At 39.4% G+C, this 17,133-nt stretch overlaps 1 protein-coding gene across 5 annotated transcripts in view; it reads left to right on the top strand.

Annotated features, from left to right (window-relative positions):
* Dnajb4 (DnaJ heat shock protein family (Hsp40) member B4) overlaps nt 1–15,278 on the top strand; it is a 28,853-nt gene extending 13,575 nt beyond the window's left edge. Inside the window, exons 2-4 of one of the 5 annotated variants that reach the window (NM_027287.5) lie at nt 3,240–3,481; nt 9,875–10,443; nt 11,478–15,278. In NM_027287.5, the coding sequence (NP_081563.2) occupies nt 3,271–3,481; nt 9,875–10,443; nt 11,478–11,711 (1,014 nt within the window). In that variant the 5' untranslated portion in view covers nt 3,240–3,270 and the 3' untranslated portion in view covers nt 11,712–15,278. Of the gene's footprint in view, nt 1–3,012; nt 3,482–9,874; nt 10,444–11,477 lie in introns of those variants that run through there. The other 4 variants (NM_001356363.1, XM_030252765.1, NM_025926.5 and 1 more) reach the window with 4 other exon arrangements.
* Nucleotides 15,279–17,133: the final 1,855 nt, after the last annotated feature.

Below are 17,133 nucleotides of genomic sequence, written 5' to 3'. Positions count from 1 at the left end.
CTGTTTCTTTCTTTCTTTGCCATGTAGCCCATGATGATGACTTGCGGCTCACTCTATAGTCCAGGCTGTACTAAAGCTCAACAGCAGTCTTTCTGCCTCAGCCTGCCAAGATTTGCAGTTAGTGCACTGCCATATCTGCTGCCTTGACAGATGTAGTGACCATTGGGCACACTTAGCTTTGAGGTTAGATATGCAACTGTCAGAAGCACTAAGAACATAGAATAAAAGAGGCTAAAAATTCCTAATCTTTGGGTAGGAAGTGTAGGGAACTAGAGGTCATGATTTTCTAATATAAGTTCATTATATGAGAAACTCTAAGTACATTGGTAAAATATTGATCTGTTCTCAAGTATTTGAGATTATCTGAAGTTGAATTCCCAGCAATCCCATGGTGGCTCATAACCATCTGTAATGGGATCCAATGCCCTCTTCTGGTGTGTCTGAAGACAGCTACATTGTGCTCATATACTGTCTTAGTCAGGGTTTCTATTCCTGTACAAACATCATGACCAAGAAGCAAGTTGGGGAGGAAGGGGTTTATTCGGCTTACACTTCCATACTGCTGTTCATCACCAAGGAAGTCAGGACTGGAACTCAAGCAGGTCAGAAAGCAGGAGCTGATGCAGAGGCCATGGAGGGATGTTCTTTACTGGCTTGCTTCCCCTGGCTTGCTCAGCCTGCTCTCTTATAAAACCCAAGACTACCAGCCCAGAGATGGTCCCATCCACAAGGGGCCTTTCCCCCTTGATCACTAATTGAGAAAATGCCTTACAGTTGGATCTCATAGAGGCATTTCCTCAACTGAAGCTCCTTTCTCTGTGATAACTCCAGCTGTGTCAAGTTGACACAAAACTAGCCAGTACATATACATAAAAGAAAAACTCCAGGATTGAACATGACCTGTTTAAAAATTAAATATTGGTAGAAAAATTTTTAACAAGCACATCAGTAAAATATTAGTATGTTCTCAAATATTTTTGAGATTATCTTAATAATTAATGGAGACGGCATCTCTCTCTGTAGCCTAGGCTGGCCTAAAACTAGCCATTCTCCTGCGTTAGCCTTTTTAGTGACCTAATTTTAAAATTGATTTTTTTTTCTAAGTAGTTCTAGAAGTCAGCGCATGTCTTTGTGCTCCTCACAGTATATCAAGGGCAGGGTTTTATTACATAGCTCAAGCTGGCCCTGAGCTCACTGTGTGCCTTACACTGGCCTTCATCTACCTCAGTCCTTGAGTGCTGGGATTCCAGTGTGAACCATCACAACAGCTAAGAGTTTTTTGTTAAGTAGAAATGAAAATCAAGTTAGAGAAAGATGGTGTCAGTTGGACGATGTGTTCTACTTGTAGGTATGGGGTGTAAGTGCTGTCTTCTGTACAGACCACTCTTGTACGGTTATTAAAGCATAGCATCCCGAGTAAGAACATTGAGTAAAGTGCTAGGAGCAAAATCAGTGACTTTCAGAGTTTTAATTACCTCTGGCCCATCCACCTGTCATTAAAATAGAGTAGCATTTGACTTCAACATACTATTATGCACAAAAACTTTGTTGCTGTTAACATTGATAAAATAATCACATTTAAGCTTTTTGATATACATAAAAATAAATTTATGCTTTTCTGAGTCCTGAATTATTGCATGATACAGCAGGCTAGATACTTGTAATAAAACAAGGAGAATTCGAGCTTCATGTTAATAGAAGAATTCAATTTTTAAATGCAGTTAATTTACTAATTGTAGTTTCTCTTCTCTTCATAGTCTCTCTCAAGTCTACCCCCTACACCTGTATTAGCAGGTAGATATTTATAGGTGAGTGTGATGGCATATGCACTTTCAGAGTCGCACTCTCATGATGACTGCTGATGTTAACTTCCCCATGGTCTTTGGGACATGGAATGTGAAAAAGAAATGTTTGATCCTGATCCTTTCTCTGTGATAACTCCAGCTTGTGTCAAGTTGACACACAAAGCCAGCTGGTACAGATTGAAAACCCACAAAAGAGATAAAAGATGAGTTATTTACATTCAAAATATTTCTCATCTATTCAAGATACATTTTTAAAGAAGGAAAGCATCAGATAACATATAAATGTAAAATGATTAAAACTGTTGATTTAAAAAATTACAACAAATCGCAACAAATGTTTTTTAAAGGTATGAAATATACTAATATTACAAGGGAATACTAAAAAGATAGGGAGAAAACCCCCCCCCACTTGTTTCAAAAAAATCTTTGTCAACAAGTAAATACTTAAAATTAGGGGAAATGTGTTTTGAAGGAACTTGTTACCTAACTGCCTCTCCTAACTAATCCATCCAGGCCGTAAACTGGTCCCGGGTGACAGTTACACTGACCTGAGCGTGCTGGAATCTGATCCTCTCTCCCCTACATTCCCTGCAGTATAAAGACCCCCTCAGAATGGGCTTTTCCGTTTCATTGTGATAAGGAATGGTTTATTAAGTATTATCCCCCCTCCAAAAAAAAGAACCCCTAGTTAAAACCATTCTTAAGTCACCTATTTATGTTAAAATACTGCTTTTCAATGTTATAACAGTCCTTTTACCATGTGACATTTTATATAGTGGCTCCCTCACTTTTCAGATCGATAGACCCCAGAAATTTTGAAAATGACCCAAATTATTTGAAGATTTTAAATGTAAACACCTCATATTTTAGTTCTGCACATTTTATAGCTAGGTAACTTGAAATTGAAGTTAGAATACCTACTGTAAGTTGAGGGCTTTTCTGACTGTATAATCAGTTTAACATGGGATGCCTAATGGCTATAATTATTTCTGTTGCCTTTTTACCTCTAATGGAGTAAATGTATATGTAGTTGCGGCATTCTGTGCTGGTTTGCTAAATCCACAGGAAATAAAAGGGTACAGCTAGGACGAAGGAAAGGGAATAGTTAATCGTGGAGGAGGAGAGGCACAGCTCAGTACTTTGCCTAGAGGCCGCTGGGAAAGTGACGTCCTGTAGCGTTCGTTCGTTCGCTGTTCTAGAAAGTACAGAGACACGTAGTTGAAGTGGGAGGGTCTAGCTGAGGCCGTCTCCGTGCGGTGTCTATTTATCTGTAAGTGAGCTGCCGGGGAGGAATTAAATAGAGACGCTGCCTGCTGCCTCTGGACAGCTGAGCCGAGTTGCTGATTTGCTTTAACTTGTAAGATACCCAGCTTGCTTTATTTTCTCAGGATCATTGTGTTGCTAAGCCTGGGGACGCTGTTTTCTTTTACAAAGGGAAATCTAAGTTCATTTCAAGGCATTCGAAATGGGGAAAGACTATTATCACATTTTGGGAATTGACAAAGGAGCTACAGATGAAGATGTTAAAAAGGCTTACCGAAAGCAAGCCCTCAAATTTCACCCGGACAAGAACAAATCTCCTCAAGCAGAGGAAAAATTTAAAGAGGTCGCAGAAGCGTATGAAGTACTGAGTGATCCTAAAAAGAGAGAAATATATGATCAGTTTGGCGAAGAAGGTAAGCTGCATATTTCTGTACCTTTGGCAGTGTCTGAATCGTAGCTTTTTTTTTTCTCTCTCTCTCAGCCTTCTGGTTATCGTTACATGAGAACATCAGACATACTAAAATAAAAAGAAAAATAACAGGTTAAAACTAAGGTTTAATCCTTGATTATTTGAATGAGCTATGAATGAAATGTCATGTTTGTCTTTGTGGGTTTTTTTCTTAGAATATTGTATTATTCATATTCTCCTGTTAGACTTATTGTTTTAGCATTTTATATTTTAAAAGAAACCTTAAATTCTCATGCCTGTGAATGAATTGTTTAAAAGTCTTATGCAACCTGTTTTGTTTTTAATGATTTTATTGCCAGAATTAATAGAATCTTCAGTCACTTAAAATTTTAAGATCGGCAATTCAAATTCTGGGCCATTTATGTTTTATTTAGAAAAACAAGAAGTTTTTTGTCCTTTTAGAGCGACGCTAGTTGAAACTGAACAAGACGGAGTGGTGTGTCGTAGAAGCAGAAGGCACAGGCATTTAGCTTCTAGTTGTTTTTGGCAATCTGCCTAGAGAGGAAAGAATTTCCCTGATGTCATAAAATACCAGAACAAGTTTTTAGCTTAATTATAAACAGTTAATATTGTGCCAGGAGAACAAGATCTCTCTCTCTCTCTCTCTCTCTTTCTCCCTCCCTCTCTTCCTCCCCCCCCCCCCCCGCCCTCCCGCCCTCCCTCTCCTTCTCTAACCCAAAATGGCCACCTAGTTGGAACAATGACTGAGTTTGTTTTAGTTAACTATTTCTTTTGGAAATTTTACTATGTGGCTGAAGAGGAAGCATGACAGCTGCCCTTTCCCTCAGCCATACTTTTTTTCTTGCCTTCTGAGATCAGGACTCAGTGAGCTCAGTAGCCTTTGAGAATCTCCTTTTACCATTCCGAATTTTGTCCAGCATCTCCATAAATGTCCATAAATGTCGTAAATGTGGCCATAAAGTAGGAGTTTGAAATTGTCAGTCAGCAGCAGCGGCAACCATGCATTAGTTCACGTGAGTTCTGGGGTTTTCAAGTGTTAAAACAGACTAAAGTTCTTTTGCATTATTCTTCCCCTAATGTCTTTTAAGTCACGGTGGCTATGGAAACATACTGTTTTCCCCTTGTTTATAGCATTTAAACACCAGATTTCCCTAATTAGAAGTCCTTCAAACAGGGCCATGCATTAAGCAAACTAAACCGACAACTCAGAGCAGTGGTGGGCCCTTTTCCTCCTGCTTTAATTTTGGGTCAGTCCCAAGCATGCTGCTGCCTGTGGTTGTAATTCGTGCAAATCCACAGTGTCAAGTTCTTACAAAGTGAGTGAGTAATTACAAGAAGCAAGATGTGGATAGTTGAGGCTGTCTGTTCCCCATGGTCACACAGTTGAGAATGCCGTGGTGTGACCTCTCAGGAGCGAGCAGGCTCTTGAGACAGTGCCAGTACTCTGGCCACTCTTGAGTAGGTGGAGTGGTGTGTGAGTTCCCACAAAGCCACTTGTGTAAACGCAGGTTATTTGGCTCCATCTTATGGAGTGCTCAAGTGCACCTCTGTGTTAAGCCGTAGGATTCAGGCTCATTAATCGTGTTTGACTTCAGAGTTTTCAAGTATACCAGCTGGTACTCTTAATTCTTTACGTTTTCTCTTGGCAGTGCTTTTTAGAGTAACTCACTCCCCAAATTATCTTTCTTTTCTTTTTCTTTTTCTTTTTCTTTTTCTTTTTCTTTTTCTTTTTCTTTTTCTTTTTCTTTTTCTTTTTCTTTTTCTTTTTCTTCCTCTTATTTTTTTTTACTGATCATTACCAGTGACTAAATCACAATTTCTGTATACCCTGAGTCTTTTTTTGTTCTTGGTGTTCTTAGCCCAGATCAGTGCTCTAAGCAAGGAACGAAGCATGAAGCAGGACTGGTTGCTTAAAGTGTTGAAATTTATTATTCAGAAATACTCTGTAGTTATTAGCTACCTGAAAATATAGGAGAGTGAAGACTGTTGAGCTCTTCTGTTTCTTACTATTTGGTAACCTAGCACACAGTGACTGCAAAGCTCTGTCGGCTTAGGAGGAGTTGTAGCTCAGGGCCACAGCACTAGCTAAGCATGCAGAGCCCCGCTCTCAATCCGCAGCACCCCACCCTCATGGCCTGGAGGTTCTGTGTGAGGAAGCTTTTCTCCTTTCTCTCCTTCGCATTGTCCGTGCTTGTGTTCCTGAGTCTGTAGGCCTCTCCAATAGTAACAGAAATCTAGACTGTCCACATTTACAATTAAGAGAACCGTTAATACTGTTTATTCAAGTTGTGAAATTCTTTTAACATCTGAAATTTAAAATGGTTTCGTTTTAAAAAAGTGAATAAAATAACTATGGTTTAAAGTTATTATATTATCTAGTAGTTTTATTCCTGGGAATCAAAAAGAAAAATAAACAAGACAAAACATTTGCTCATACAAAGACATGTTCCTGATTGTTCATAGTAGGACCATTAAGGTCCCTGCATCCAAACAATCCAGAAGTCACATGGTTTAGCAAATGGATCAACAAGGAGTATATACTCCAGTGGGTACTTTTTAGCAATTAAAAAGGGACCCGTTTAATGAAGTATGTCTCAACTGGATGAACCTGGAAAAACATGCTGGATGAAAGACTCTAGATAGAAGTGATACTGTATATTATGTAATTCAATTTGTGAAATATCTGATAGCTGAGCTAGCTTGCCTAGGACTGGAGGTAGGAATATAGGAATAAGCAGGAAATACAAGTAGAGACCTCTTGAGAGTGGTGGGAATATTCCACAAATGGATTGTAGTAAATTTATTACAGCTGAACAGTATACAAATTAATTTTGTCATGTAGTCTACATACTAAATAAGTCAGTTTACTTCATAGTATAAATATTTGAAAATAATCATGAAACTACAGAAATCTATAATTGGGTTTTGAATTATTCTCTGCCCTAAACTTTTAGGCTTGGTTAAGTGGATATGAACAGAGGTTTGTATTAAACAATTAAATTATTTTTCTCTATTGAGCCAGAGAGATGGCTCAGTGGGCAAAGGTGCTTGTGGACCTGAGTTCAATCCCTGGGACCCTCAAGGTGGAAAGAGGGACCTTAATTCTGAAGATTGTCCTCTGACCTCTACATGCATACCATGACACACACGTGCCATCAACAGACCAACTGACCATAATGAAATGCAGTTTTAAAATATAAAAGTTACAACTTTTCCTCAAAGGACACCTTTAGAGGGTTCTGGTTTTCTAGCCTTCATTTCTTCCTTCTTTACTTTGTTGATTATTTCTTACTCACTAATTTACTCTGGATGTGGACAGTTGTTGATGTGTTTCAACTTAACTATTCAGTGTAATAGCCTTCTTCTAGTTCAGTATTCTCTTCCATGCAGTTAGTCCGCTGCACCTCTTTGTTTTCTGGGTCCTAAAGATACAGAAGTTACTTGTGAGTTAACCTGTTTAAAGGTCTATAACTCTGTTCTATAACTCTGTTCTATAACTCTGAAGTCTTGCTACAAATCGAACACTGTTATGCCTAGGCCTCCTAATAGGTCCCATGACTCTTCTCTGCAGTTCCAATTCTCTAGGGTTCCTTCTTTTCATAGTTTTTGTCAGATTAACTAAAAGACATCGTTGCTATGGGCAGTATCCCAAAGATCTATTTGTTTTTGTGTGTTAAATTGGTTAGTTGATTAAAAGACTAGGCAGATGCCGAATCTAGAGTCCATTCCCTGACTAGACAGTGTCTAGAAAATGTAGAGAGCAGAGAGAATCCAGCTGGATGTTGACAGGTTCTGCTGGGAGTTGTAGTGTACAGGATTAAGGTTAACTATCTGGCTGACGGCATGCTTGATAGAATTCAAGTGTTAAGCAGTGCAGGAGACAGCAAGCAGTTCATGTCATACTACAGCGGCATTTGGTAGGATTTTCTCATTATTACAGTGTAGCTCCCTTCTTTATCTGGACTCCACAGTTGACTGTTTGATGTCTAGGAAACTCAAGGCCACATTTTTGTCAGCTCTGATGAGTAAGTCACTTCAGGCTGCGTGTAAATTTTCTCACAGACTATAATACTGACTGAATTACCATTTTTGGGAGCAAGGGAAGAGGTTTTAGGGAAAAGCCAAACCTATGATGTAATACTGAAAATGTTATTCTTTCTTTTCTGTTATGTGTCCAAAGCATTTAGATTTTTGCCTTTTAGAGAGCTAAGGATAGGCATGCTCACTTACCATGTTGATTAACTGGTAAACTCTTATACTTTATGAAACCTGTGGGAAGAGGGATACAGTTCCTGGAATGATTTAAGTACTCATTCAGTTACCATGTGATGACTGTGAGGTCTATACTTCATCTATCATGTAAGAAAATCTCTCACTAGCTTTTCACACTTGGAGTTACAGTCATATTAACAAGGCTAGAGAAGGAAGTCAGAATGAGCAGTTTAGTAACCTTGTTTGTCCTTCTCAGACTTGTCATTCCATTTCTACAGTGAATACCCCAACTAACCATGCCACGTGTGTGCGTGAGTGTACATGCCTGCGTGCATGCCTGTATGCATGCACACTCCTCTAATGAGGACTCTGATTAGGTCTTTCTTGGTCCTTTAGATTTCTCTTCATGGGTAAAGGTAAGAATTTAGATGTTAGTTGAGACTGTTGGATGTCACAGCGTGCTCTCTCTCTCTCTCTCTCTCTATATATATATATATATATATATATACATACATACATACATATATATCCTTTAATAATAGAAACCAACTATACAGCAGGAGATGCAGATTAAGCCTCCCTGACATTGCAGTGATTAGATCTCACCTGTGTGTGTTATTTTGCTTTTTCTTTGTCTTTTTTAGGCTGATTCTCTAAACACTTATTTTAGTTTCAGTTCAGGACAACTTTAATAATTAGCTGATTTTCTTCATTCAATAGACTGGAGTTCCTCATTTTCAATGTCATATACATGAGCAATAGGAATATAGGGATATAAGAATCTCAGTTTAAAGTAGAGTTTTTCATAGTTCTGTAATCTTAATTTTCCTCCGTCCTGTTTTGGAGAGGGATCCTAGGCTCTGCCAGGAGCTTCACTAGACTGATAGAAACCTTTGCCACGGTCGGCCTCCTAAAACATCACTATGTTGCTGTATGGGCTTTAGTTGAATCTTTCTTTGGTATGTGGTAGAAAAATGCTATTTTAAATATATATAATCTTTGTCACCCACATGTTACTTTGCTGAACCTCTGGGCAAAAGGTCATAGTACTACTGTCTAAAGTGGGTTGTCAGGCAGAAATAACTAGTCCATTTTACATGTTAAAAAACCCTGATTTTTTTTTTTTTGGTCCTGTTTTTAAATGCTGTGAGTCAGGATGTGATAAAGTGGACATAAAAAGGCTTGCTGTCTAAGGTGATGATAATCTAGTGTCTACAAAAAATTTTTGGGTTGGAGAGAGATGGTTCAGTGGTTAAGAGTACTGGCTGCTCTTCCAGAGGTCCTGAGTTCAATTCCCAGCAACCACATACAACCATTTGTAATGGGATCCAATGCCCTCTTCTGGTGTGTCAGCAACAGCATACTGAAATACATTCAATAAATAAATAAATAAATAAGCCAATCTTTAAAAAACAAAAACAGTTTTCACACTGTCCCTTTTATTATATTTCTCCCTTGCTCCTCTAAAAAGTGTTCTATTTCAGTTATTAAACAGTAGAGACATAGGAGCTGGAGAGAGGGCTGGGTCCTGGCTGCTTTCTCTAAGTGCTGGATCTCATTGTCAGGAGCTCCCCACCATCTGTAACTCTAACTCCAGGGGGTTTTGATGCTCCTGACCTTCACAGGTACCTGCACATGTGCACATACTCATATGCACACACACACACACACACACACACACACACACACACACACATGCCTACACATAATCAAGATGATAAACATCATGAAAACAACAGCAAAGGCCTGCAGTAAAGCTACGAGCACGAACTATGTTAACTGTTGCTACTGTACTTGTTTTTATAATGGTCCTTAGGATTTAGACTTGGTTTTCAACCGGCATCTTTAAAACTATTAAATTTGTAATACTTAAGTATGTTAGAACAGGAGTTTTTGAGGTAAGGGAGTCTCAATTTCCTTTTATTTTTCATATTTATTGTGAAACAAAAGATTCAAGAAGAAATTATTAAAGCAAAGAATTTGGAGGAATGATTTAAAAGCTAAAACGTTAACATAGGATGGATCTTCAGAAACTATTCTGTTTAATTCTAATGATGTTTCAGGCCGTAAGTGATAAGTCAGAGTTTATTAGCAGGGCAATCTGTAAGTGGTCAGCTGTCTAGACTGCCGGCCCTTTTCCTAATCTTGCTTATGTCTTCACCAGGCTTGAAGGGAGGCGCTGGAGGTACTGATGGACAAGGAGGTACCTTCAGGTACACTTTCCACGGAGATCCTCATGCCACATTTGCAGCCTTTTTCGGAGGTTCCAACCCTTTTGAAATCTTCTTTGGGAGACGGATGGGTGGAGGTCGAGATTCTGAAGAAATGGAAATAGATGGAGATCCCTTTAGTGCCTTTGGATTCAGCATGAATGGATATCCAAGAGACAGGAATTCTGTGGGACCCTCCCGTCTCAAACAAGACCCTCCCATTATTCATGAACTTAAAGTATCGCTTGAAGAAATATATAGTGGCTGCACCAAACGGATGAAGATTTCTCGAAAAAGATTAAATCCTGACGGAAGGAGTTACAGATCTGAGGACAAAATTCTCACCATTGAGATCAAAAAAGGGTGGAAAGAAGGCACCAAAATCACTTTTCCGAGGGAAGGCGATGAAACACCAAATAGTATCCCAGCAGACATTGTTTTTGTTATTAAAGACAAAGAACATCCCAAGTTTAAAAGAGACGGATCAAATATAGTTTATACTGCTAAAATTAGTTTACGGGAGGTAAGTCAGTAAGTCAGCCCTGAGACTCTAAGACGGAGAGATGACTGCTGCTGATTGACTAGGGGGCTGTCTGGGCAGCGCTGGCTTTTATCCAGTGCTCTGCAGACTTATTCCTCATGGTAACTCTCTAGGAAGTGGTGCTATTATAGCTCTCTTCTGGATGACATCATAGTTTCTAAATTTATTTACTGATGTTAACTATTTAAATGTCGGTTTTCAAGTACAAGTTTGGTTAGCTACTTTATGGCCAGTGTTAGGTTAACTCTAGTTTTAGGTTGTGGTCTGTGAGATCCGCATTGGTAACCCACCACTGTAGTCCATTAATACATTTGTTCTGAAGTGATTGGAGTACAATTTATAGAACAAGCATTAGAACATAACAAGTATATAATTATACATAGTGCACAATACCACCCCTTAATATAGTTCTTGAGTCCTTATTTGCACTACTTCTTGGATGGGGCCATGTCCCTGTTTAAATGGCTCAGTGTATCCCTACCAACTAATATTCCAAACAGTTTAAAAGATAGAAATCTGGCTTCTATCTCCAAGTACATTTTCTCTTCCCTGAATTTGCTGTTATTACTTTGCTTAGTTTCTCTGTGTCAGAGCTCCACTGTATGGTTCCCCATGTGGTTCAACAGGAACTGTACTGTGCCCAGTAGACCCCAAGGTCTTCTGGAAAATAGGTTTTGTTCCTGTTTAGTTCCGTCCTGTTCTAAAGTCCTCCTGTTTCTCCAGTTAGTTTTCTGCACCCTGACTATGATAGCTTTGAACGTCCTAAGTCAGCGTGGAAGACATCCTTGAGTTAACTTTTTCTTTCTTTGTCCTTTCATGTCTCTCTCTGGTAACATCTCTGATTATGCCTCTCTTGAGCAGAGTTTTTAGAATAGGAAAAAGGTTTATTAACTATTGTAATCCTTTTGGAAGTTAAAATTTTACCTTCATGGTGTTACCCTTTACTTCCTAGCACAATCTTATATTCTTTAGTTTGGAAGTTTATTAATAACTTCATTTTATTTGGTCCACTTTAGGCATTGTGTGGCTGCTCACTTAATGTGCCAACAATGGACGGAAGAAACCTACCTATGTCAGTCACTGATATTGTGAAACCTGGGATGAGGAGAAGAGTTATTGGATATGGGCTGCCATTTCCAAAAAACCCTGACCAGCGTGGCGACCTACTGATAGAATTTGATGTGTCCTTCCCAGACGTCATATCTGCAGCATCCAAAGAGATCCTGAGGAAGCATCTCCCTGCCTCCTAGGATGAGAAGAACCTTGCTATCCATAGTTTGATAAGACACTGAAAATATAAAAGTACCGGCAGTTGACTGCTGTGAATTCTGTGTAAAGATGTGTAAACTCTTCTGAGGGCTCATTAAACTGCATGAATAGACACAGTTCAAATAGGCAACGTGGGTTTTTACAGTAGGGATGAAAAGTCATTCACTGTATTTCATTTCTCCCAAATCAGAAATTTTTAGTATTTCATTTACAAGTAAAAGTTGGTTTTGTGGTCTATGGATATACTTCTAGTAAATACTAGATTATCCAAGTACTGTGTGCATGTGCGTGTGTGTGTGTGTGTGTGTGTGTACGCGCGCGTGTGTGTCTGTGTGTGCTCGTGTCTGTGTGTGTATCTTTAAATGATCAGTGTGATAGGCTCCTTTAATAAAAATTAAAATTCTTAAGTGTATATGTAATATGTGGAGAATAAAAGCCAAAGTCATACAGAAATGCAGTCTAGGTGACATTCAGAGATGCTGTGTTGGGCTGGTACCAGAATGCATTGATGTGTGTGCTTTACCGTTGTGACTTCTCAATATTCTGCAGCGTTTCTTAAGAGCATGGTTGTAATGTTCGTAAAGCAGACCTCATCATAAGAAGAAAATGAATGACATTTTCTCTCCTGTGGAAGTCCCAATAGCCAGAGCTCCTGATATTTTAGAAACAGATGGTTTTTAAGTGGCCACATGTAATTTTATGCAGTTGACTATATATCTTAAACTTAATAAGCTCATTTTGTGGTTCATTAGTTTAAGGTATTTGTTTACTAACATGTTTTTAGAGAAAATACTGTTACTTGGCATTAATTGTCCATTTACAGTGTTCTGTTAAGTTCCTCATGCTATGCACCTTACATAATTTCCCTAAAGAACAGTCATCTATCACTGTGGTGTTAAACCGCAATCTGGATATAACAAACACCATCACTGCTTGTGGGTAATGTGCTGTCATCATATAAATATTCTACCTTTTCATGTATATAGATTGCATTTCTTAGGTGTTTTAATTTTTAAAATATATTTACATTCTAAAAAATTACTGTCTTCTGTTTTATATCTATCAAAAGTGATGTTATGAAAAATTTTTTGTAAAACAGTTTTCAGAATGATATATATCTATACATAAATATATATGGTATACTGAGTCCTATAGTCTTTTTAATAGAATGTGAAGTTATTTAGAAATTCTGTATAAAATTATAGTAAGCGTATACCTTGTGGCTTTATTGAAATAGAATTCTCATAAGATAAAATTCACACTAACCTCCCTCATTTTTTTGGTACTGTTGACTGACGTCAGAGCTGCGTGCACACTAAGTGCCTCCCACCGTGGAGCTGTGCCCAGCCTCCCCCTCTCTCTCTCTTTCTTTGTGGTGTAGTTTTGAATTTCGTGTATCCACAGACCTGTGCAGTCACCATGAACAGCTTCTGTGCCCCCTCTCCCCTCAGCCCCTGGAGCACTGATCTGCTTTTCAAGATGGATTCTATTGTAGAATAGAATCGGTCGGCATGCGGCTCCTTTATTTGCTGTCGTTCACCCAGCACAGCACTGTTCTCAAGGTCCAGTCTGGCCTCATTATCAGTAACTTCATCCTTTGTGTGGCAGATCATGTACTTGGGTAGAATCCCATTTGGTCAGCTTACCTCTTCTTTGGTGTTTTGGGCATCTGGGTTCTATCTACTCAGTATGAATAATGATGCTATGAGCATTTGTAAACAAATTTCTGTGTGGATAGACTGACTGCATTCTCTGAGGTACATAGTTGAGAGTGGAATGGTTAGGAAAAGCTACATCCATTAGTTGCAAATAGAAAATGTTAAAAATGCCAGAGAGTTGAGGTAATCGCACCATCTCCTTGAACATCATGGAAATTCACACAGATATAAAGAGCTAAAGTCTTGGAGTGATGGTTGTAGTTCATATTCGAAACCACATACCCACAGTATTCAACTTTTGAGTTGTTTGAGGGGGGCAGGGTGTGTGTGTGTTTGTGTCTGCTTGTTTGGAGGTAGGGTCTTACTATGTAGCTCTGGCTGGTATGTTGCTCCATGTGACTCAAGTTCACGATAAATTTATGGGAATTTTTCTCCCTGCCTCATAGTGGCTGGAATGAATGGCATGTGCCATTCACACCACACAGGCTTTGAACCAACAATTATTATTGCAGTCTTATTGAGTAAACATTTTCTCTGAGCCAAAATAAAGGGTTTATAAACACAAATAATCTTTCAGTTAGTTCCTTTAGTAATAATTATTCTAACAATCAATCAATCAATCAATCAATCTGTACTACTCTTAGGGCTGAGGGTAGGGTTCGGTGACAGTAGTAGAATAAATGTACAAAATATATAAATTTAGAGGAAACATGCTTCCGAGTGTAGTAAGTGCCCATTGTTTTGTTAAATATTGAATTAATACTGACAGTAAAATGTTAAAAATTTTCAGATTTAAACTATGAGAGTACTTTTGACTTCTAAGATGTTCCTTTTAGGGGCTGGAAAGAGGGCTCAGAGGCACTTGCCTCTCGTGAGTGGACCTGGGTTCAGTTCCCAGGACACACTTGGAGGCTCCCAGCCGTCTGAAACTCCAGTTCCAAGGACACCTCTTTGGTCTCCATGGGCACCAGGCATGCATGTGGTGCACCTACATACATGCAGACAAACACAGCATCCTTTTTTTTTAAAATTCTTTTAAAGTGTTTAATTTACTAGTCCTTGCATAGCTCAAATGATTTTGCAGCATAATGAGTCCAGTAAAGCTTCTTATTAAAGATGTTTGTTAAAAGAACACATATCCACGGGTCTTATGGCTTTCCAGGGCAGGTGTTGTATTTGGTAGCTCTGTAGCTGAGGAACAGTTTTCTTAGGACGGTTCTAAGCGAGACGCACTGTTCCATCACATCTGCCCTCCCTGCCACGTGGTGCTTCGTAACCCATGGCCTTGAAAGCATTGGGCTCTGACATCCACATTAGCTTGTCTCTCTGGCTATTAGTCGGTCTTGGAGGCAAGGGGTTGAACAAGCCTCTTGTTTATTCTTAGGAAACTGTCATTGGAATGTTTGTGATTGGATGAAATGAAATTAGTGCAAGTGATTGGACTCAGTCAATGGCCTTGATGAAACACTCCTCTCACATTTCAGGAATTACCTGCTCAGTCTTGGGGAGTCAAGGCCAACATGGCTTTCATTCAATAATAGATAATGTAGTATGGCTGACTATCTTCACAATCTCTCTCTCTGTATGTGTGTGTGTAGGTGAACACGTGTGTTTAAGCAAATGTCTTAACACGAACTAATATTAAGATAGGAAAGAGTAATTTATGCTGTTTATAACAATGACAAATACACAAAATTTAGATTCTTGGCTTACAATATTTATATTTAAATTATTTATATTTAATACTGAAGTTTTGTAAAATTGATTCAGGGAACAAGACTAGAAAGTTACTTTGCCTGGGTTTCTAACGCCCTTTAACCTTTTTTGAAACTCTTTTCTTCTAGTTTTTTCTAAAAATTAAATTTGTCTTTTGACAATACCATAAATGAACAAAATGCTGTCTGATTAGCCTTACTCCCACCCTCTCCTATCTCTCTCCTATCACTGTCAAGGTTCCTTTGCCTACAGACTTCTTTCCCACATGTCTTGTTTTGTTTGTGAACCGTTAGATTTAACCAGGGCTGTTTGTGTGACCATGGATTTGGGGCTATCTTTTAGACTTCAGTGTATTTGACAGTGTGCACACAACTTAAGACAGTGACTTCCAGTCTCCCAGAATCTGTCAGTAGCCAATGGTTCAGCAGCTGGGAGTCCCACCTCTGCCCATGATTGACTGTGAACGGGGCCAGTCTTGGGCAGGCTCAACGTGAATCGCCGTAGCTGCTCTGAGTTCGTGACTGCAATGGCTGTGTTGTTCCTGGAAGACGGCGTGTGATTGCCCTTCTCCCTGTTGTGCCTCTTATGGTCTTTCATTCTTTCACCTACTGTGAAGTTCACTGAGCCTTAAAAGGGATGCTACAATTGTCCTATCTAGGACTGAGCTTCCAGCTGTCACTTATCCTGGGCAGCCACACACCTGCGTTCATGGCAAAGAGGGGCTTCTCCCAGAAAGGCGTTTGACTCTAGGTTGTGACCATACGGGCCATAAGTTCACAAGGCAGTTTGACGATATGTCAATTCAGCTAAACAAGCAGCAAGTTCTCTCCTAAGGCCCATGTCTTCCCCAGCCTTGTGTTTCCACTAAGTTTACAGTGCTGGACATTGATTTTTTTTTTTTTTAATTTACTTTTCTGAGACAGGGCCTTACCCTGTAGCCTGGGCTAGCTAAGGACTTTGATCCCCCAGCCTCCAATATGCTGGGAGAATGAGTATGCCACCATACCCAGCCTAGATTTAGAAACACATTTGCTGTTGTGTTATGATTGTCTATAGTCTTCAGTGCAGTAACGTGCTATGCAGGGGGGTAGCCTAAGCAGTATGTTAGACTGCACAGCCTAGCTGCCTACTAAGTTATCCATCTAGATTTAGACAACTACACACTGATGTTAGCGCCACAAAATTGCCTACTGGGAGAGGTCCCAGAATGTGTCAAGCTGTCTTAGTTACTTTTCTATTGCTGTGACAAGATACCACGACGAAGGTAACATAGAAGAAAGAGCATATTTGGGGCTAACACTCTGAGAGTATTAGAGCCCACGATCGTCATGATGAAACCTGATAGTGGGCAGGCAGGCAGGTATGGCACTGGAGCAGTAGCTGAAAGTCACATCTTGATCCACAAGCTTGAGGCAGAGAGCTAACTGGGAATGGCTAGTCTTTTGAAACCTCAGAGCCTGACCTCATTGGCATGCCTCTTCCGACAAGGCCACACCTCCTAATCCTTCCCAAACGGTTCTATCAACCGGGGACCAAATATCCAAATATATGAGTGTATAGGGGTCATTCTATTTCAAACCACCACAGAAACCACACATGCACACATGCATATGTGCATGCACACACACAGGCACACACAGAGACACACATGCACACACACACATGTGTGTACTATGGCATGCTGAGGGTGTTGGTAGTTCTTTTTTTTTTTTAGTAAGAATACCATTTCATGCTGTCATCTAGCTGCCTTCGTGACACTTTGGTATTAGTTTAAATGTTGAGTTGCAGATACACAATTTCTTGTCTATGCAAATGGCAATATGAAATTATCTGATACATTTTTTTTCCTGGGTTGGGTATTAAATTCAGGGTCTCACCCATCCTGAGCAAGTGGTCCATGAATGAGCTACATCCAAGGCACACATTATCTGATGTTTTTAGCCCATGAAAATTATTTTCAGTTGAGTGATATTTGGGAAAATCCTCCTGAAACAGGAGGTAAACAACTCAAAGTAGCTCCAGCAAATGC

Source organism: Mus musculus, chromosome 3, assembly GCF_000001635.26.
Source record: "Mus musculus strain C57BL/6J chromosome 3, GRCm38.p6 C57BL/6J".
Classification (NCBI taxonomy): domain Eukaryota; kingdom Metazoa; phylum Chordata; class Mammalia; order Rodentia; family Muridae; genus Mus; species Mus musculus.
The sequence above is the reverse complement of the archived record's forward strand: the minus strand, read 5'-3'. Positions and strand labels throughout refer to the sequence as shown.